The following is a 20,759-nucleotide window of genomic DNA, read 5'->3' as shown; positions in this document are numbered from 1 at the left end:
ACGAACTACTCTCTGAGTGGAAAAAAACCTTCCTCTAATATTCCCCTTGAACTTCCCACCCCTTACCTTAAAGCCATGTCCTCTTGTATTGAGCAGTGGTGCCCTGGGGAAGAGGCGCTGGCTATCCACTCTATCTATTCCTCTTATTATCTTGTACACCTCTATCATGTCTCCTCTCATCCTCTTTCTCTCCAGAGAGTAAAGCCCTAGCTCCCTTAATCTCTGATCATAATCTATACTCTCTAAACCAGGCAGCATCCTGGTAAATCTCCTCTGTACCCTTTCCAATGCTTCCACATCTTTCCTATAGTGAGGCGACCATGCTTTTAGTAAACTCACATTTGTAAGACCAAGTAAATGAGTTCATTGGCAGCATATTTGAATCGAATGCTGTGTCCAGTTTTTAAATCTGCTTTTGTGTTATACATACAGGTTTGAATATTTTAGGCATTTTCTATAAGTTATTGTAATTGTTGAACCAGAATTTTGTCTCAGGTAACAAATGAACTGGACATAGATACATCGCATTATAATCATAATTTTTTAAGATATTGGTGATTGTCAATTAAAATTCAATGATGTTATGATATACACATACAAGGGGTGATTGATAAGTTCATGGCCTAAGGTAGAAGGAGTCAATTTTAGAAAACCTAGCACATTTTCCCCCCCTACATTTACACACTTAGTCCAGTGGTCATGGAGCATACGAATCCCTTCTTTGTAGAAGTTGGCGTCTTGGACCTCCAGAAAGTGGTCCACAGCAGGGGTGATTGATAAGTTTGTGGCCTAAGGTAGAAGGAGATGAGGAGAAACTTCAAATTTTCTGCATTTTCACTCAGAGTTGAACTGCACGTGCATGTAACGAGAGCGGTATAACTCACCTCCTTCTACTTTAGGCCACAAACTTATCAATCGCCCCTGCTGTGGACACCTGGAGGTCCAAGACGCTCTCGTTACATGCATGTGCAGTTCAACTCTTTGAGTAATAATGCAGAAAGTTTGAAGTTAATAATTTATCTCCTTCTACCTTAGGCCACAAACTTATCAATCACCCCTGCTGTGTACCACTTCTACAAAGAAGGGATCCGTATGCTCCATGACCGCTGGACTAAGTGTGTAAATGTAGGAGGGGACTATGTTGAAAAATAAATGTGCTAGGTTTTCTAAAATTGACTCCGTCTACATTAGGCCACAAACTTATCAATCACCTCTCGTACAACATATGAAGTAAGATGTTTCTTTCATTTGTAACTTCAGGACTGGAGCCCTTGATACAGAAGACTGAGGAAACAGTGAAAAGAATAACACCATGTGCCGGACCCCCACCGTGGCGGAGGAAGGATGAGGAACTTGATCCAACATGTGCTGCAGCAACATTAAAAATCTGGAAGGAACAGCTTTCTTCACGGATGTGCAGGTAGATGTTTCATTTTCATTTTGATTCTGTGATGGTTTCCTGATGGGTAAATGTGACACACTGCAGTCAAGAAAATGAACTTAAAGATAGGTTTAACCAATTTCTTAAACAGAAATACACACAATAGCCACTTCATTAGGTACCTTCTGCCACACAGTGCACGTTAGTGGTCTTCTGCTGCTGTAGCCTGTCCACTTCAAGGTTCGACATGCTGGGTACTCAGAGGTGGTCTTTGTACATCACAGTTGTAATGTGATGAGTTTGAGTTACATCTTCCCGCTTCTGTCAGCTTGAACGAAACCGGTCATTTTCCTCTGACCTCTTCCATTAACAAGGCAACACACACAAAGTGCTGGAGGAACTCAGCTGGCCAGGCAGCATCCATGGAAAGAGTACAGTCGATATTTCAGGTCGAGACCCTTCGGCAGGACTGGAGGGAAAAAAAAGATGAGGAGTAGATTTAAAAGGTGGGTGGAGGAGAGAGAGAAACACAAGGTGATGGGTGAAACTGGGAGGTGGGGAGGGGTGAAGTAAAGAGCTGGGAAGTTGATTGGTGAAAGAGACACAGGGCTGGAGAAAGGGGAATCTGATAGGAGAGGAAGAAGGTTATGGTAGAAGGAAAATGGGGGAGGAGCACTACAAGGAGGCATTGGGTGGGCAAGGAAATAAGGTGGGAGAAGGGGAAAAGGGTATGGGGAATGGTGAAAGAGGGTATTATGCAAGTTCAAGAAATCAATGTTCATGCCATCAGGTTGGAAGCTACTCAGACAATATAAGGTGAGTGTGGCCTCATCGCGGCAGTCGAGGAAGCCATGGATTGACATATCGGACTGGGAAGTGGAATTAAAATGGGTGGCCACTGGGGGAATCATGCTCCTTCTGGCGGACAGAGCGTTGGTGCTCGGCAAAGAGGTCTCCCAATCTACATTGGGTCTCTCCAATATGCAGGAGGCCACAACACACTCAGGTTGGAGGAACAACACCTTGTATTCCATCTGGGTAGCCTCCAACCTAATGGCATGAATGCTGGTTTCTCAAACTTCCGATAATGCACTTCCCACTGTTCCTTCACCATTCCCCATCCCCTTTTCCCTCTCTCACCTTATTTCCTTGCCCGCCCTTTGCCTCCCTCTAGTGCTCCTCTCCCCTTTACTTTCTTCCATGTCCTTCTGTCCTTCCTATTAGATTCCTCCTTCTCTAGCCCTGTAACTCTTTCATTAATCAACTTCCCAGCTCTTTACTTCATCCTTTTCCCCCCCACCTTTTAACCCTACCTCTCAGCTTTTTTTTTTCTAGTCCTGCCGAAGGGTCTCAGCTGAAATGCCGACTGTACTCTTTTTCGTAGATGCTGCCTGGCCTGCTGAGTTCTTGCAGCATTTTATGTGTTTTTTACTTGGATTTCCAGCATCTGCAGATTTTCTCTCATTTGTCATTGACAAGGCATTTTCACCTACAGAACTGCCACTCACTGAATGTTTTCGCGCCATTCTTTCTGAACTCTAGAGACTCTTGTGGTTAAAATCTGTTTCTGAGATACTCAAACCACTCTGTCTGACACCAACAATCATTCTACAGTCAAAGTCACCAAGACCACATTTCTTCCCCCATTCTGATGTTTGGTCTGAACAACAACTGAACCTCTTGACCATGTCTGCATGCTTTTATGTATTATGTTGCAGCCACGTGATTAGATATTTGCATTAACGAGCGGGTGTACAGGTGTACCTTATAAAGTGGTCACTAAGTGTGTAATTGGAGTATGACTCTCGGCTTCATTGTATCTTAACACTTGCTGCTGGTACATTAAATGGAGGAAACAGCACTCTGCAGTGATGAGTTTCTGCCTGAATGCTGTTCTGTTGTAACAGCGTGAAACACTGCTTTTATTTTTTTGTTTTTTGACTGCTCACACCCAGATCTCGGATGACCTTGCATCCTTCAATCTGCACAATGCACCATTAATCACTTATTAATAACGATTAGGCCATAGAAGATGCAGAGTTTCTCACGTTACGCTCTTTGCTTCTGTGTTTTCAGCTGTACCCGGTAAGGTAGTTTGGTTTCTATCATTCTATGAATTCACCTGAAGATAAGCCAGATCAGAAATGATAATGCAGAGAAATGAAAGGTGGTAAATTTTAAACAGAAATGAAGGAACATTAGAAAGACATGTTTATGCAGTGTAGCATTTCACACCTCAAAACGCTTCACATAAAAGGCATTTCCTTGAAATGTATTGACCGTCGAGGGCAAACTTAATAGCCATTTTCCACTGAATGCCATAGAATCCCTGCAATCGTGAATAGAATGATTATTTCTAACTGGAGCTACAGCGATACCTATAGCCAAAATTTTCGTCTAGGATTGGAAGCTTAAAGAAAAGCAGAACTTGTAATGAGCGTGATTTAGAAGTTCAAAGCAATTTTAGTATCAAGCTATGTATGTCACCATATTACCATGAGATTAATTTTCTTGTGGGCATTCACAGTAGAACAAAGAAATACAGTAGAATCGATGAAAAACCTACACTCAAACAAAACCTGACAAACAAGCATTGTGCAAAAGAAACCAAATTGTGCAAATACAAAATAATAATAATAATCAGAATTGGAGACCTCTTCCCAGAAACAGAAGGGTCCCTTGTGGCAATGGAGGATCAGGTGGTTAACAGAAAAATGCATCAAAATTATGAAGTAAAAGACCAACAAAATCAAGATGATAAATGCAGAAAATGCCAAGAGAAATCAGAAACAATCCAACGCATTACAGGGATTCTGTAGCAGTTTATCTCAATATGATTATTTACAGAGGCACAATCAATTGGCAAACATAATCTGGCAAAATCTTGCTTTAAGTATAAACTCAAAAAAGACACCAAACTTTAAATCTGGATCAGGCTTGTATTTATAGTAAAGTTTGGTGTCTTTTTTGAGTTTATACTTAAAGCAAGATTTTGCCAGTCAGAGTCCCTCAAATTATATGGTGACCAATCCATTATTTCAGATAGGTCTATCCATAATAAAGAATAAATAAACAAGAACAACTCATTTAATAGATATAACCATTCCAAACACACACAACAAACTGAAATCAGTAAGTGGAAAAACACCAGAAATGTGCTGAATTAAAAGGAAATTGAAAGATTTTGGAAAATGAACAGGATTTACATTGTCTCAATAGTAATATCTGTAACTGGTATTTTCCCAAAGGCACCACACAATAGCTTTAAACAATTAGACTTACTCAGCAATATCTATGTAAATCTTCAGAAAGCCACGATACTAAACACCACTAGAATAGTCTGAAAGTTCCTAGCAATGGAGAAGTGAGCATGCTTGGCTATGCCTGTACTTCAGGTTTTACCAGCTTGAGCCGAGATAAAAATAAAAATAATAATAATTAAGTAAGTAAATAAATAATACTGAGGGCATGAGACGTGAAGTCGTTGAAAGTGTGTCCATTGGTTGTGGAGTCAGTTCAGTGTTGAGGTGAGTGAATTTATCCGTGCTGGTTCAGAGGTCTGATGGTTGAAGGGTAATGGGTTGGTGTGGGGCCTAAGGCTCCTGTACCTCCTTCCTGATGGAAGCAATGAGAAGAGAGCATGGATGGTGGGGGTGCTTGATTTTTATATAAAAAGAATACGAGATATAGTTCACCAGTACATTTGCTTAATGATCATTATTAATTGTCAGGAACTATTCAATCAGTGGGACCTGTAACCAAGCTTCTCGATTTGGACCCTCTTCATACCCCAGATAGTTGCATTCAATTGACTGTTTCTCCCGCTGCTTCTCTCACCACGTTCTATGTGCCGCACTTTCCGCTATGAGGAGGTACCTGGTGTCCCCATCCCAATCACTTCCACAACTCGGGGATTCTCTCTCTGTCGCCTGTAATGGACCTGTCTGCTACTTTATCCTCTGCCGGATCCTCGCTTTCAATCACCAGTTCTTTGACTTCCTCGCGTCCCGCAAGGATCGGGCAGATCGCCCGTCTGCAGACCACAGTCCACAGAACCTGCCATCTCCAACCCCTGCAGGCGCAGATGTCTCCAAACCACGATCCATGCTACCGGCCTTAGCGGCTCTAACGATCTAGAGCAGATTCAAAACACGGACTCCACCGCCATCAACGTGGGTTCCAATGACTTTGGACACCTCTTAAGTGCTAATTGGGCAACTTTCAACTCCGACTCCGGCCTTGACCTCCAGGCCGGGTCTTCATGCGCTACCACTGGAACTCTTGTCTCCCTTTCTCCCACCACCATTCTGCAATCCTGTCTCTCTCAGGTCCCACCATTAGCTCTTGGGTCCTTAGAGACTCCATTTTCCTCTCACCCCACCACCATCCCTGAACACTCCAAACCTCCCTTCTCCTTAGACACCACCAACCCCCTTCCCCATCCCCCACCTGATCCCAGCTCTTACCTGTACTGGATCATCACCATTCCCTCTGACCTTCCCTTCTCTGAGAAAGTTCTGTCCTCAGTAAGGGCCTCACCTTTCTCCCCTGTGCCCAAGTTCACGCTAGCCATGATGCTGAGCTTTTCTTCCGCCACCTCCGTCTCCAAGCCTATTTCTTTGGCAATGACTCTCCATCCCGCACTGATGACCCCTTCTCCCATCTTCAACCCTCCTCCTCCTCCTGGACACCCCACCCTGCTTTACTGTCTGCTCTAGATCTTTTCATTGCCGACTGCCAATGGGACATTAACCACCTTGACTTCAACGTTCCTCCCCAGAACTCCAACCTCACCTCTTCCAAACGCTCGCTCTCCACTCCCACCACACTAACCTTAAGCTCACCATCAAACCTGCAGATTAAGGGGGTACTGCCGTAGTCTGGCAGACTGACCTCTACCTTACTGAGGCCCAGCGACAACACTCAGACACCTCTGCTTATTTGCCCGTCGAACAGGACCCCACTAAGGAACACCAGACCATTGTCTCCCAGACCATCACTGGCCTTATTAACTCTGGGGATCTCACATTCACTGCCACCAACCTCATAGTGCCTGCGCCCCACACCTCCCAATTCTACCTCCTACCCAAGGTCCACAAATCTGCTTGTCCAAGTAGACCCACATTTTCAGTTTGTTCCTGCCCCATCGAACTCATATCTGCGCACCTCAACTCTGTCTTATTGTCCCCCCAGTTCAGTCCCTTCCTTCCTACATCCATGATATTTCACCGGATAGTTTCAATAATTTCAAGTTCCCTGCCCCCCATCATCTTATTTTCACAATGGATGTCCAGTTCCTATACATCTCCATTTCTGCACCCCCCCCCCCCCCAACCAGGAAGGCCTCAAAGTTCCTCGTTTCTTTCTGGACACCATACCCAACCAGTTACCCTCCACCACCACTCTCCTCCTTCTAGTGGAACTTAACCTCACTTGTAATAATTTCTCCTTTGACAACTCCTACTTCCTTCAAACAAAAGGGGTAGTCATGGGCACTTGCATGGGTCTCAACTATGCCTGCCTTTTTGTCGACTAAGTGGAACAGTCTGTATTTCAAGCCTACACTGTTATCACTCAAACACGAGGAAATCTGCAGATGCTGGAAATTCAAGCAACACACATAAAAGTTGCTGGTGAACAGAGCAGGCCAGGCAGCATCTCCAGGAAGAGGTATGGTCGACGTTTCGGGCCGAGACCCTTCGTCAGGACTAACTGAAAGAAGAGTTAGTAAGAGATTTGAAAGAGATTAGTAAATCTCTTACTAACTCTTCTTTCAGTTAGTCCTGACGAAGGGTCTCGGCCAGAAGCATTGACTATACCTCTTCCTAGAGATGCTGCCTGGCCTGCTGCGTTCACCAGCAACTTTTATGTGTGTGACTGGTATCACTGCCCCACTTTTCCTATGCTACATTAGCGACTGCATTGGTGCTACTTCCCGCACCCATATGGTGCTTGTCGACTTCATCAACTTCCACCCGGCCCTCAAATTTACCTGGTCCACTTCTGATACCTCCCTCCTCCTTTCTCGATATCTCTGGAGACAGCTTATCTACTGATACCTATTATAAACCCACGGACTCTCACAGCTACCTGGACTGTACCTTTCTTCACCCTGTTACTTGTAAAAATGTAATCCCCCTCTCTCAGTTCCTCCACCTCTGTGGCACCTGCTCTCAGGATGAGGCTTTTCATTCCAGAGCAAAGAAGATGTTCTCCTTTTTCTAAGAAAGAGGTTTCCCTTCCTCCACCATCACCGTTGCCCTCAATCGCATCTCTTCTGTTTCATGCACGACTGCTCTTACCCCATCCTCCCACCACCCTATCAGGGATAGGTTCCTCGTCTTCATCTACCACCCCACCAGCCTCTGTGTCCAGCACATAATTCCCTGCAACTTCTGCCATCTCCAACAGATCTCACCACCAAGCACATCTTTCCCTCCTTCCCCACCACTTTCTACTTTCCGCAGGGAGTACTCCCTATGAGATCGCTCCTTTTCCCCTCCCCAATGATCTCCCTCCTGGCTCTTATCCTTGCAAGTGGATAAGTGCTACACCTGCCCCTACACCTTCTCCCTCACTACCATTCAGGGTCACCATCAGTCCTTCCAGGTGAGGCGACTCTTCACCTGTGAGTCTGTTGGGGTCATATACTGTGCCCGGTGCTCCTGATGTGGCCTCCTGTATATCAGGGAGATCCAACGGGAGACTGCTTCGCTCTCTAGAAGAAGCTGGATCTCCCAGTGGCCACCCATTTTAATTCCACTTCCCATTCTCATTCCAACATGTCCATCCATGGCCTCCTCTACTATCACGATGAGGGCACACTCAGTTTTGGGGAACAGCACCGTGTATTCCGTCGGGGTAGCCACCAAACTGATGGCATGAACTTTGATTTCTTGAACTTCCAGTAAAGCCCCCCCCCCCAGCATTCCCTTTTCCCTCTCTCACCTTATCTCCTTGCCTGCCCATTGCCTCCCGCTGGTGCTCCTCCCCCTTTTCTTTGTCCCATGCCCTTCTGTTCTCTCCTATCAGACTCCCCCCTTCTCCAGCCCTGTATCTCTTTCACCAATCAACTTCCCAGCTCTTTACCTCATCCCTCTCCCTCCAGGTTTCACCTACCACCTTGTGTTTCTCTCTCCCCTACCCCACCTTTTAAACCTACTCCTCATCTCTTTTTCTCTCCAGTCCTGCCGAGGGGTCTCGGCCTGAAACTTCAACCGTGCTTTTTTTTTCCTAGATGCTGCCTGGCCTGCTGAGTTCCTCCGGCACTTTGTGTGTGTGTGTTGCTTGGATTACCAGCATCTGCAGATTGTCTCTTGTTTGGGACTTGTAACCATGCCATTTCAGTGCTGCTTGATGTTCGAGTAGTGTGTGTTGCTATGTTTCAGTTGAAGTTGACAGATGGGGAAAGACGAACAAGGATTATTGCTACACTTCACTGGGCATAGAGTCCACTGGAGATTTTTACTGAACTTTGCGAACTCAGCATACTCTGTGAATTGACTGGAATTTTCCTGCTATATGTTGAAGCGACGACTGTACAGGTCTGAAAACTCACTGGTATTTGTGGAAGCATGTCAAGTTGTTGTTATTCAAACACCAATAACCATTTACCACTTTAAAGTAATGCCCTTGTCCCAAGACGATGGGCAATGTATCAGTGCAAGATCTTACTTTTAGGTACTGTGCCAGCGTGTGTAGTAACGGGTCTGAAGCGGCTTGGGGGAGAATTTTGGGATTGTTATGTGTCAAAGGGGAGGTCATAAGCCAATGATTGATGGTGTAGGGGCCCGCAATTGCTACACAAAGTTGTGTGGCTGAGTTGGTCAGGGTTCAGTTGAACTTGGCAGGAGGTGGGCAATGTGGGCGATAGCTGAGTCTGCTCTATTGTTAACTAAGTAGTGAGAACACACTAAAAAGATTATAATGCCATTGCTGAGCATGGTTTTGTGAAGTGGAAATGGTGTTTGACAATTCACAAGAGATCTTTGAGGATGCAACAGAATGAATAAATGGAGAACGTAAATATAGTATACTTTGGATTTCTGATACGTTAGCATCACAGAGTACTACAGTGAGTCCATGTCAGCCTGTTTTACTGCCTAATCCCATTTATCCACACACAGACCATAGCCCTCTATACCCTTCACATCCATGTACCTAACTGAACCTCTTAAATGTTGCAATTCAACCCACATTTACCATTTTTGCTGGCAGCTCATTCTACACTCACACTGCTCTCTGAATGAAGGGCTTCATCTTCAGGTTCCACTTAAATATTTCACCTTTCACCTGAAATCTATGACCTCTAATTCTAGTCTCATTCAAACTCAGTGGAAAAAGCCAACACGTATTTACCCTATCAATTACCCTCTTAATTTTGTCTATAATATTTCTATCGTATCTCACCTCATACCCCTGTGCACTTTAGAGACTGAAGTTCTAACCTATTCAACTTTCCCCTTATAATTCAGCTCTTCAAGACCAGCAACATCCTTGAAATCTATTTTGTGCCAATTATTAAAAAGCTATCCTTCTGCTCTTATCAGCTACTAGTACGATACCATCTCATAGGAACAGCAACAGATAGCTATTTCTCCTAACTGAGCACAAAGAATGAAAGAAAATCCCAGGAGAATTATTTTATTTACTAGTCTATTAGTACTATAAAGCGCCTATCACAAATTGGCAAAGCATGCATCATAATCCCTTTCAAATGGAAATGTGTGAAACACAATAATATATAAAGGATATAGAGGAAAAACAGCATAAAAATCCAGCACCAGCTCATTTATCTAAAATCTTTTGCTAGACTCTTTGGTACCACAAAACGTTCTCTGCTAGAATACTATGTAAATAGCAGCATAACTTAAATAATTCACATTATTGTTTCAGACATAAATCCTAGTAATGAGTGTTTTTGATTTGGATTTTCAATTTTTTTAATCTACAAGCATAAGAAATAGGAGCAGGAGTAGGCAATCTGGCCCGTCGAGTCATTCAATAAGATCATGGCTGATCTGGCCGTGGACTCGTCTCCACCTACCTGCTTTTTCCCCACAACTGGGGAAAAAGTTTTTTGTTAATTTTTTTTTTTCAAGGTTCTAAGTAAATTTATTATCAAAGTAAAAATATGTCGTCTTATGCAACACCTGAGATTAATTTTCTTGTGGGCATACTCTGTAAATCCATCAACCATGAAAGACCGGACAACCAGTGGGCAGAAGACAACAAACTGTGCAAACACAAAAGAAAATAATAGAAATAATAATAAGTAAATAAGCAATAAATATCGAGAACATGCAATGAAGAGCCCTTGAAATTGAGTCCATAGGTTGTGGGATCATTTCAGTTATGGGGCGAGTGAAGTTGTCCCCTCTGGTTCAAGAACCTGATGTTTGAGGGGTAATAACTATTCCTGAACCTGGTGGTGTGAGTCCTGAGGCTCCTGTACCACCTTCCTGATGACCTTGGTAGTGGGGGTCCCTGATGATGGATACTGCTTTCCTACGAACAACTCCATGTAGACGAGTTCAATGGTGAGGAGGGTTTTACCTGTGATGGACTGGGGTATATACACTGCTTTTTGTAGGATTTTCCATTCATTAGTGTTTCCAGACTAGGCTGTGATGCAGCCAGTTAACGTACTCTCTACTACCCATCTATAGAAGTTTGTCAAAGCTTGAGATGTCATGCTGAATCTTTGCACTCTTAAGGAAGCAGAGGTGCTGCTTCTTTGTAATGGCACTTACCTACTGGGCCCAGGACAAGTCCATTGAAATGATAATTGAATTCAAGTTGTTCACCCTCTGCACTTCTGATCCCCTGATGAGGACTGGTTCATGGGCCTCCAGCTTCCATCTCCTGAAGTCAATCATCAGCTCTTTGGTCTTGCTGACACTGAGTGAGAGGTTGTTGTGGCATCACTCAACTAGATTTACAGTCTCCTTTCTATGTGCTGATTCATCACTAATTTCGATATGGCCAACAACTGTGGTGTCATCAGCAAACTTAAATTTGGCATTAGGGCTGTGCTTAGCCACACAGCAAGTAGAACTGGGGGCTAAGCACACAGCCTTGTGGTGCACCTGTGATGATGGCGATTGTGGAAGAGATGTTGTTGTCAATCCAAACTGACTGACTGGGACCTGCAAGTGAGGAAATCAAGGATCTAATTGTACAAAGAGGTATTGAGGCCAAGGTCTTGGAGCATATTGATTAGTTTTGAGAGGATGATAGTATTGAATGTCGAGCTGTAATCGATAAAGAGCATCCTGATGTATGCATCTTTGCTGTCCAGATGTTCCAGGTTTAAATCAATTATATAATTGAAAATAGTGCAACCAGGGTAGATAAAAGAATCTTCTGTGTGAACTTCATACATTTTGTAATGGGTTAGAATAACTATTAATCACTGTACTTTTTGGAGGATTCTAATTTGTAGAATAATTTGAGTCATAAAGCTCTTCAACACAGAAATGCAGTGTTATATTTGTCTGAAGAATTTCAGTTTCTGAAGGAAGTCTAATATGACTTCTGTGTTTACTGAAAATTAATTAGAATTGGAAATGGAGAAGATCTGAAATAAACAAATAATGTCATAAATTCACTGAGACGCAGATCTCTCAGTCGTGAGGCCACTGATTACGGAGGAACACACATGGTACTTTCTGTTGGACAAGATAAAGACATTGCAAATTGAATCTTTTGTTAATAAATCTGAGGAGCTTTTGAAATTCATGATGTAATAGAGTGCTGAAGAAAGCTCTGCTGAAATAGATCTTGATCAAGTAATTGTACCATGGTTTCAGTGACTGAGTTCTTTGAATCGATCCAGTCGAAACAATTTGGCCTTTATGAATTAGTTGAAGGGTTTCAGGTCACTTAGCAGAAATAGATGAAGGAAATGTACCCCAAACAGTCGAGCAATCTGCCTGAGGATGTCTGAAGCTGACTACTCATGATGGCCTTGCTAGTAAGACTTGACCCCCAACTAGATGAATGAGAGAGAACAACCAAACAGTTGCTTCATAGTTTCAAGAGATTAGTGGAAAAACTAGAAATCAATCTTGGAGAAACTGTTGAAATAAAATCTGTGTGTTTGGCTGTCCTTTAGTGAAGCTAAATAGGAAATGCAGCCTCATTAATTTATTGGCAATAACACTGATGGTGTATATCACCATAATGGTTGTAGCAAGACGATATAGTGGTACAGGGAATCACTTCTTCTACCACTCAGAGGATTGCGGCTTGTAAGCAACATTGGCATGTTCCTTTCTGTAATAAACTATTATCTGCTCCCAAGTGCAGACTTTATTGACTGTTTTCATTTCTATGGCACCTAATGTTTTATTAATGGCATATAATGTTCTTCGTTATTTGGAAAGGTGTCAGAACCACGAGTTGGGGGCTGGGAGGCTTCAAGCGTTTCAAAGGTACATTTAATGTCAGAGAAATGTATGCAATATAGATCCTGAAATGCTTTTTCTTCACAACCATCCATGAAAACAGAGGAGTGCCCCCAAAGAAAGAACGGCAGTTAAATGTTAAAACCCCAAAGTCCCCTGTGCATAAGACATAGGAACAGAATTAGGCCATTCGGCCCATCAAGTCTGCTCCCTATTCCAACTTGGCTCATTTATTATCCCTCTCAACCCCATCCTCCCTCCTTCTTTATGTAACCTTTGGCGCCTTTACTAATTAGGAACCTATCAATCTCTGCTTTAAATATACTCTATGACTTGGTCTCCATGGCATTGAGTTCCATAGATTCATGACACCCTGGCTAAAGAAATTTCTCCTCATCTCTGTTCCAAATGAACGTCTCTCTTTTCAGAGGTTGTGTCCTCTGGTTCTAGACTCTCCCATCAAAGGAAACGTCATCTCCATATCCTCTCTGTTTGGGCCTTTCAATATTCGATAGATTTCATTGTGATTCCTCCCCATTCTTTAAAACTCCAGCAAGTAAAGGCTGAGAGCCATCAAACGTTCCTCATGTGTTAACCCTTTCAATCCTGGAATCATTTTTGTGATCCTGCTCTGTACCCCCTCTAATGCCAGCACATTTTTCTTAGATAAGGGGCCCAAATCTGCTCGCAATACTCCAGTTGCAGTCTGACCAATACCCTATAAAGCCTCAGCATTATATCCCTGCTTTAATATTCGAAATGAATGCTAACATTGCATCTGACTTTCTCACCAACTCGACTTGCAAGTTAACCTTAAGGGAATCTGCATGAGGAGCCCTAAGAGAATAGTCTGCACCCTTATTCCTTCTGTCAAAGTGCATGACCATATGCTTCCCTACGCTATATTGCATCTGCCACATCTTTGCCTATAGTCCCAATCCATCTAGGTTGGTGCAACTGTAACAAAACCCAATTTCCCTCGGGATCAATAAAGTATGACTATGACTGAGCCCTTCTGCAGACCCTCTGCTTCATCAACACCACCTGCCCCTCCACTTATCTTTGTAACATTCACAAACTTGGCCACAAAGCCATCAATTCCTTCATCTAAATCATTGACATATAACATGAAAAGAAGCATTTGCAACACTGGCCCCTGTGGAACACCACCAGTCACCAGCAGCCAACCAGAAAAGGCCCCTTTTATTCCCACTTTTGCCTCCTGCCAGTCAGTCAATCTCCTATCTATGCTATATGTACCATGGGCTCTTAACTTATTAAGCAGGCTTGTGCATGGCACTTTGTCAAAAGCCTTCTGAAAGAACCAAGTAAACAACACCCACTGACACTGCTTTGTCTATCCTACCTATTATTTCCTCAAAGGATTCCAACAGATTTGTCAGGCACGATTTCCCCTTTAGGAAACCATGCCAACCCTAGCCTACTTTATCATGTGCCACCAAACCCGAAACCTCATCCTTAATAATGGATTCCAGCATCTTTCCAACCACTGAAGTCAGGCTAACTGGCCTATAATTTCCTGCCTTTGGCCTCCATCCCTCCCTTCTTAAAGAGTGGAGTGACATTTACGATTTTCCAGTCTTCTGGAACCATTCAAGAATATAGTGATTCTTGAAAAGTCATTACCAATACCTCCACAATCTCTTCAGTCACTTCTTTCAGAACCTTGGGGTGTATACCATCTGGTCCAGATGAATTATCTACCTTCAGACCATTCACCTCTTCCTTAGTTATAGCAACAGCACTCACTTCTACCCCTGACATCCTTGAATTTCTGGTGTGCTGCTGAAGCAAGTTACTTAAGTCCGTCTGCCATTTCTCTGTCCCCTATTACTACCTCTCCAGTATTGTTTTCCAGTGGTCCAGTATCTACACCCATCTCTCTTTTACTGTTTATATATCTGAAAAAAAACTTCTGGTATCCTCTTTTATATTATTGTCCGGCTTACCTTCATATTTCATCTTTTGACTCTTTATGACTGTTGTTAGTTGCCTTCGGTTGGTTTTTAAAAGCTTTCCAATTCTCTAACTTCCCACTAATCCTTGCTATTTTATATGCCCTCTCTTTTGTTTTTATGGTGTCTTTGACTTCCCTTATCACCCATGGTTGCCTCATCCTCCCTTTAGAATCCTTCTTCATTTTGGGATGTATTTTTCATGCGTCTTCTGAATTACCCCCAGAAACATCAGCCATTGCTGTTCTGTTGTCATTCCTGTTAGTGTCTCCTTCCAATCAACTTTGCCCAAGTCCTCTCTCATGTCTCTAATTCCCTTTACTTCACTGTAATACTAATACGTTATCTTCTCCCTCTCAAACTGCAGAGTGAATTCTTTCATATGACGATCACTGGCTCCTAATGGTTTCTTTACCTTACACTCCCTAATCAAATCTGGTTCATTACACAACACCCAATCCGGAATTGCCTTTTTCCTAGTGGGCTCAACCACAAGCTGCTCTAAAAAGTCATCTCATAGGAATTATACAAATTCCCTCTTTGAGATCTGTCACCAACCTGATTTTCCCAATCTACCTGCATATTGAAATTCTAAATGACTATCATAGCATTGTCCTTTTTACGTGCCTTTTCTATCTCCTGTTGTTTCCCATATCCTGGCTACTGTGTATAACTCCAATCAGGGTCTTTTTACGTTTGCATTTTCTTAACTCTGCTCATAAGAGTTGTACGTCTTCCAATCCCATGTCACCTTTTTCTAAGGATTTGATTTCATCTTTTACCAACAGTCACCCCACCCCCTCTGCCTTACTTGCTTGTCCTTTTGATACAATCTGTACTCTTGGATGTTAAGTTGCCAACTAGGATCTTCTTTCAGCCATGACTCAGTGATGCCCACAACGTCATACATGACAATCTCTATCTGCACTACAAGATCATCTACCTTATTCTGAATATAGCATGCATTCAAATATAATGCTTCCAGTCCTGTATCCATTACCTTTTTCAATTTTGCCCCCATGTTACACTGCAATTCATCCCACTGACAGCAATTTTCAAAGGTTTATTTATTACCAAAGTTTACAACTCTGAAATTCTTCTTCTCCAGATAGCCACAAAACCAAGAAAGAAAAGAGTAGCAACATAATTATCAGCCCCAAATCCCTCTCGCCCGCACAAAAACAGAATAGGTTCATCGACCCATAACTATAAATTTAATATAAGTTATAAATCTATTATCAAAATATATACATGTCACCATATACAACCCTGAGATTAATTTTCTTGCGGTAATCACAGTAAGTACAAGAAACAGAATAGAATCAACAAAAGACACTGTCCAAGAGGATGACAACCATTCTGCAAAAACCCCCAACAAACTGCAAATGCAAAGACAAAGAGGAAAGAAAAATAATAATGAATATTGAAAACATGAGGTGAAGAGTCATTGAAAGTGAGTCCATAGGCTGTGAGAACATTTGAGTGATTGGGTGAGTGCAGTTATCCCTTATTCTTCCTGGTGGTTATCTACCTACTATATGGAATCTGCACTCTGGGTGCGACTGCCTCTGTAAAAATCTCTCCTGTGAGGTTTTACTTTATACTTTATTGTCGCCAAACAATTGATACAAGAACGTACAATCATCACAGTGATATTTGATTCTGCGCTTCCCACTCCCTGGATTACAAATCGATAGTAAATATTAAAAATTTAAATTATAAATCAAAAATAGAAAATAGAAAAATGGAAAGTAAGGTAGTGCAAAAAACCGAGAGGCAGGTCCGGATATTTGGAGGGTATAGCCCAGATCCGGGTCAGGATCCGTTCAGCAGTCTTATCAAAGTTGGAAAGAAGCTGTTCCCAAATCTGGCCGTACGAGTCCTCAAGCTCCTGAGCCTTCTCCTGGAGGGAAGAGGGATGAAAAGTGTGTTGGCTGGGTGGTTATCTACCTACTATATGGAGTATGCACTCAGGGTGTGACCGCCTCTGTAAAAATCTCATCTGTGAGGGTTTCAGCCTCCCTGGTTGGTCCTGAGTACATCCAGCTCCAGTTCTGGTTCCTTAGCCTTGTCAGTCAGGAGCTGAAATTGGGTGCACTTCCTGCAAAAGTGGTCATCAGGTAGACTGTGTTAGATACTCTGAAATCCCTCATCTCATAGGAGGAGTATTGTACTGCCTGAACTGCCACTCTGCCAACAATTGCTGAATCTACAACTTCTCAAGTTAAGTTCTAGTTCGCAACTATTCTCGCCTAAGCTTGCTGAGCCGAAGCCTGGCCACTTTAACAGTGGGTGCTCTGCTTTAGACCTTGCTTCTTTTTATTGGCTCCTTCAGAGTCCTTAAGAGATCATTTTGATTGCAGCCTGCTGAATAGGATGCATCATCCCTGAAGAAGATGGCAGAGTTTGTCATTGAAATGTCAGTTTTATACAGTACTCGATACCCGTGCCTGTCTGGAAGCCCGAGAAGAGTTTATTCATCATATATGCTGGGAAAGCACTAGATACTCAATGCTTTTCAGAAGACAGCGCTACCACATCCTCCAGCTCAAAATGTGCTAACATATTAACATGTCCTACTCTGATTTTACCATCCTCCAAATCCTCCTCCTCAGAAAAAAAGTCACAAAGTAATAATGCCCAAGCATCATAGGAGATATGAATCTTCAGTAAAACAGTTGCATCATCTAATCTCACTCTCCCCTCATCTGATACTTTCCTGCCCATGCAGAGTGAGATTAGATGATGCAACTGTTTTACTGAAGATTCATATCTCCTATGATGCTTGGGCATTATTACTTTGTGACTTTTTTTCTGAGGAGGAGGATTTGGAGGATGGTAAAATCAGAGTAGGACATGTTAATATGTTAGGACATTTTGAGCTGGAGGATGTGGTAGTGCTGTCTTCTGAAAAGCATTGAGGCCTGCAGGCATATATCCCAGAATATTGAAAGCACCAAGTGATGAGACTGCTGAGACTTTGACAAATAAATTTATGTCCTCACTCGCAACAGGCAAGGCCCCGGAGGATTGGCGAGTAGTAAATGTTATGCATTTGTTCAGGAAAGGAAATGGGGTCAATCCAGGTGATCATAGACCAGTGAGCGTCACATCAGTGATAGGGAATCTATTGTAAAGGACACTAAAGGATAGAATTCATGTGCATTGGGAAAGGCATGCTCTGCTTCGGGACAGCATGGCTTTCTGTAGGTCAAGTTGAGTTTTTTAAGGAGGTGATTGAGTTGAGTTTTTTTTTGAGGAGGTGACAAAGGAGCTTGATGGGGGTAAGGCAGTGGATGTTATCTATGCGGACTTTAGTAAGGCATTTGATAAACTCCGATTCAGAAGATAAAGATGCATGTTATCCAGTGTAAATTACAGAATTGACTTGCTGATAGAAGACAGAGATTAAGAGTGGACAGCTGTTATTCTGGCTGGAGTGACAAGTGGTGCTTCACAAGGATTGATAATTGGAACCTCTGTTGTTTGTGATATATATCAATCATCTTCTTCTTCTTCATGTGCCTTGCACGTTACACGCTTGGGCAATCATGGCTCTCCATGATGATATCTCGCACACTTAGATCTGTTAGTTCTTTCACAGTGTCCATATATTTTCTTCTTTGCCTTCCTCTTCCGCATTTCCCGGGCGTACGGCCTTGTAATGTAAGGCATTCTATTTCTCCTTTTCTGATGACATGGCCCAGGAATTTAAGTTTCCTCTCATTTAATGTTCTCATTAAAGATCTTTTTGTATGGGCACGTTGAAGTACTGTCTCAGTAGTTACCCTATCTCTAGATGATATTTTCAACATTCTTCTAAGAAACCACATTTCTGTTGCTTCTAAGTTTCTTTGGAGTTCTGGTGTTTTGGAAGCATACAGCAAGATTGACCAGATGTAACATTTTAGTAGCCTAAACCTTGTTGTCATAGAAATGTGTCTGTTGGTAAAAACGGGTTTCATTTTTTGGAAGTTGGTTTTAGCAATGGCAATTCTTCTTTTTATTTCTACTTCTAGCATCTTAAGGGAGCTAGGGCTTTACTCTTAGGAGAGAAGGAGGATGAGAGGAGACATGATAGAGGTGTACAAGATAATAAGAGGAATAGATAGAGTGGATAGCCAGCGCCTCTTCCCCAGGGCACCACTGCTCAATACAAGAGGACATGGCTTTAAGGTAAGGGGTGGGAAGTTCAAGGGGGATATTAGAGGAAAGTTTTTTACTCAGAGAGTTGTTGGTGCGTGGAATGCACTGCCTGAGAGTGGTGGAGGCAGATACACTAGTGAAGTTTAAGAGGCTACTGGACAGGTATATGGAGGAATTTAACTCGGGGGCTTGTATGGGAGGCAAGGTTTGAGGGTCGGCACAACATTGTAGGCTGAAGGGCCTGTAATGTGCTGTACTATTCTATGTTCTATGTTCTATCTTGTGATATAAAGCTACAAAGGTAATTAAAGCTGGTCTTTTGTTCAATCAACACACATAAAAATTGCTGGTGAACACAGCAGGGCAGGAAGAGGTACAGTCGACGTTTCGGGCCAAGACCCTTCGTCAGGACTAACTGAAAGAAGAGATAGTAAGAGATTTGAAAGTGGGAGGGGGAGGGGGAGATCTGAAATGATAGGAGGACAGGAGAGGGAGGGATGAAGCTAAGAGCTGGAAAGTTGATTGGCAAAAGGGATATGAGAGGTGTTGTTCCTCCAACCTGAGTGTGGCTTCATCTTGACAGTAGAGGAGGCCGTGGATAGACATATCAGAATGGGAATGGGACATGGAATTAAAATGTGTGGCCTCTGGGAGACCTTATATTCCGTCTGGGTCAACACCTTATATTCGGTCTGGGTAGCCTCCAACCTGATGGCATGAACATTGACTTCTCTAACTTCCGTTAATGCCCCACCTCCCCTTCATACTCCATCTGTTATTTATTTATTATTATTATATATTTATATATATTTTCTCTCTCTTTTTCTCCCTCTGTCTCTCTCACTATACTCCTTGTCCATCCTCTGGGCTTCCCCCCTCCTCCTTGCTTTCTCCCTAGGCCTCCCGTCCCATGATCCTCTCATATCCCTTTTGCCAATCACCTGTCCAGCTCTTGGCTCCATCCCTCCCCCTCCTGTCTTCTCCTATCATTTCGGATCTCCCCCTCCCACTTTAAAATCTTTTTTTTTTATGTGTGTTGCTTGAAATTCCAGCATCTGCAGAATTCCTCATGTTTGTGCTTTTGATGAATTTCTTGGTTACCGATGTACAATTGGCAGTTGGGAGTATCCTGCTGTTTTGATATTACCATACATTTGGTTTTTTTACAGTTGATGGTTAGACCAAAATCTGCACTTGTTTGTACTATTTTGTCTAGGAGGATGTGTAAGTCTTCTGCAGCACTTGCTATTTGTGTGGTATCATCTTCATGTCTTATATTGTTGATGTTAACACCTCCAATTTTATCCCATCTAGGTCTTCTATTTCTCTGAGAATCATTTCGCTATAGATATTAAATAATTCTGGTGAGGCAACGCATCCCTGTCTAACTCCTCTTTGAATTTTAGTCCAACTGCTTATATATAAGGCCTGAACAAATTAGGTATGGCAAAGTTATTTCCCATGGTAGGGGATTCTGGAACAAGAGGGCATGACTTCAGGATTGAAAGATGTCCATTTAGAACAGAGATGCGGTGAAATTACTTTAGTCAGAAGGTGGTAAATCTGCAGAATTTTTTGCCATGAGCAGCTGTGGAGGCCAAGCCATTGGGTGTACTTAAGGCAGATAGTTTCTTGATTAGCCAGGGTATGGAGTGAAAGCAGGGGAGTGGGTGAGACTGGATGAAGTGGATCAGCCATGATTGAATGGCAGAGCAGACTCGATGGGCCAAATGGCCTACTTCTGCTCCTAAATGTTATGGTCTTGTGGTCTTATTATCATCAATTTTTACCGCCACCATTTGATTCCAATATAAATCTTGAAGCAGTTGTTGGTACCTTCCGTCAATG

The 20,759-nt window shown here is 42.7% G+C and overlaps 1 protein-coding gene across 1 annotated transcript in view; it reads left to right on the top strand.

Annotated features, from left to right (window-relative positions):
- uvssa (UV-stimulated scaffold protein A) overlaps positions 1–20,759 on the top strand; it is a 269,384-nt gene that overhangs the window by 46,048 nt on the left and 202,577 nt on the right. Inside the window, exon 9 of the mRNA XM_072256627.1 lies at positions 1,261–1,420. Within this exon, the coding sequence (XP_072112728.1) occupies positions 1,261–1,420 (160 nt within the window). The remainder of the gene's footprint in view (positions 1–1,260; positions 1,421–20,759) is intronic.

This window comes from Mobula birostris, chromosome 4 (assembly GCF_030028105.1).
Source record: "Mobula birostris isolate sMobBir1 chromosome 4, sMobBir1.hap1, whole genome shotgun sequence".
Taxonomy (NCBI): Eukaryota; Metazoa; Chordata; class Chondrichthyes; order Myliobatiformes; family Myliobatidae; genus Mobula; species Mobula birostris.
This window is presented reverse-complemented; position numbering and strand designations above follow the sequence as displayed.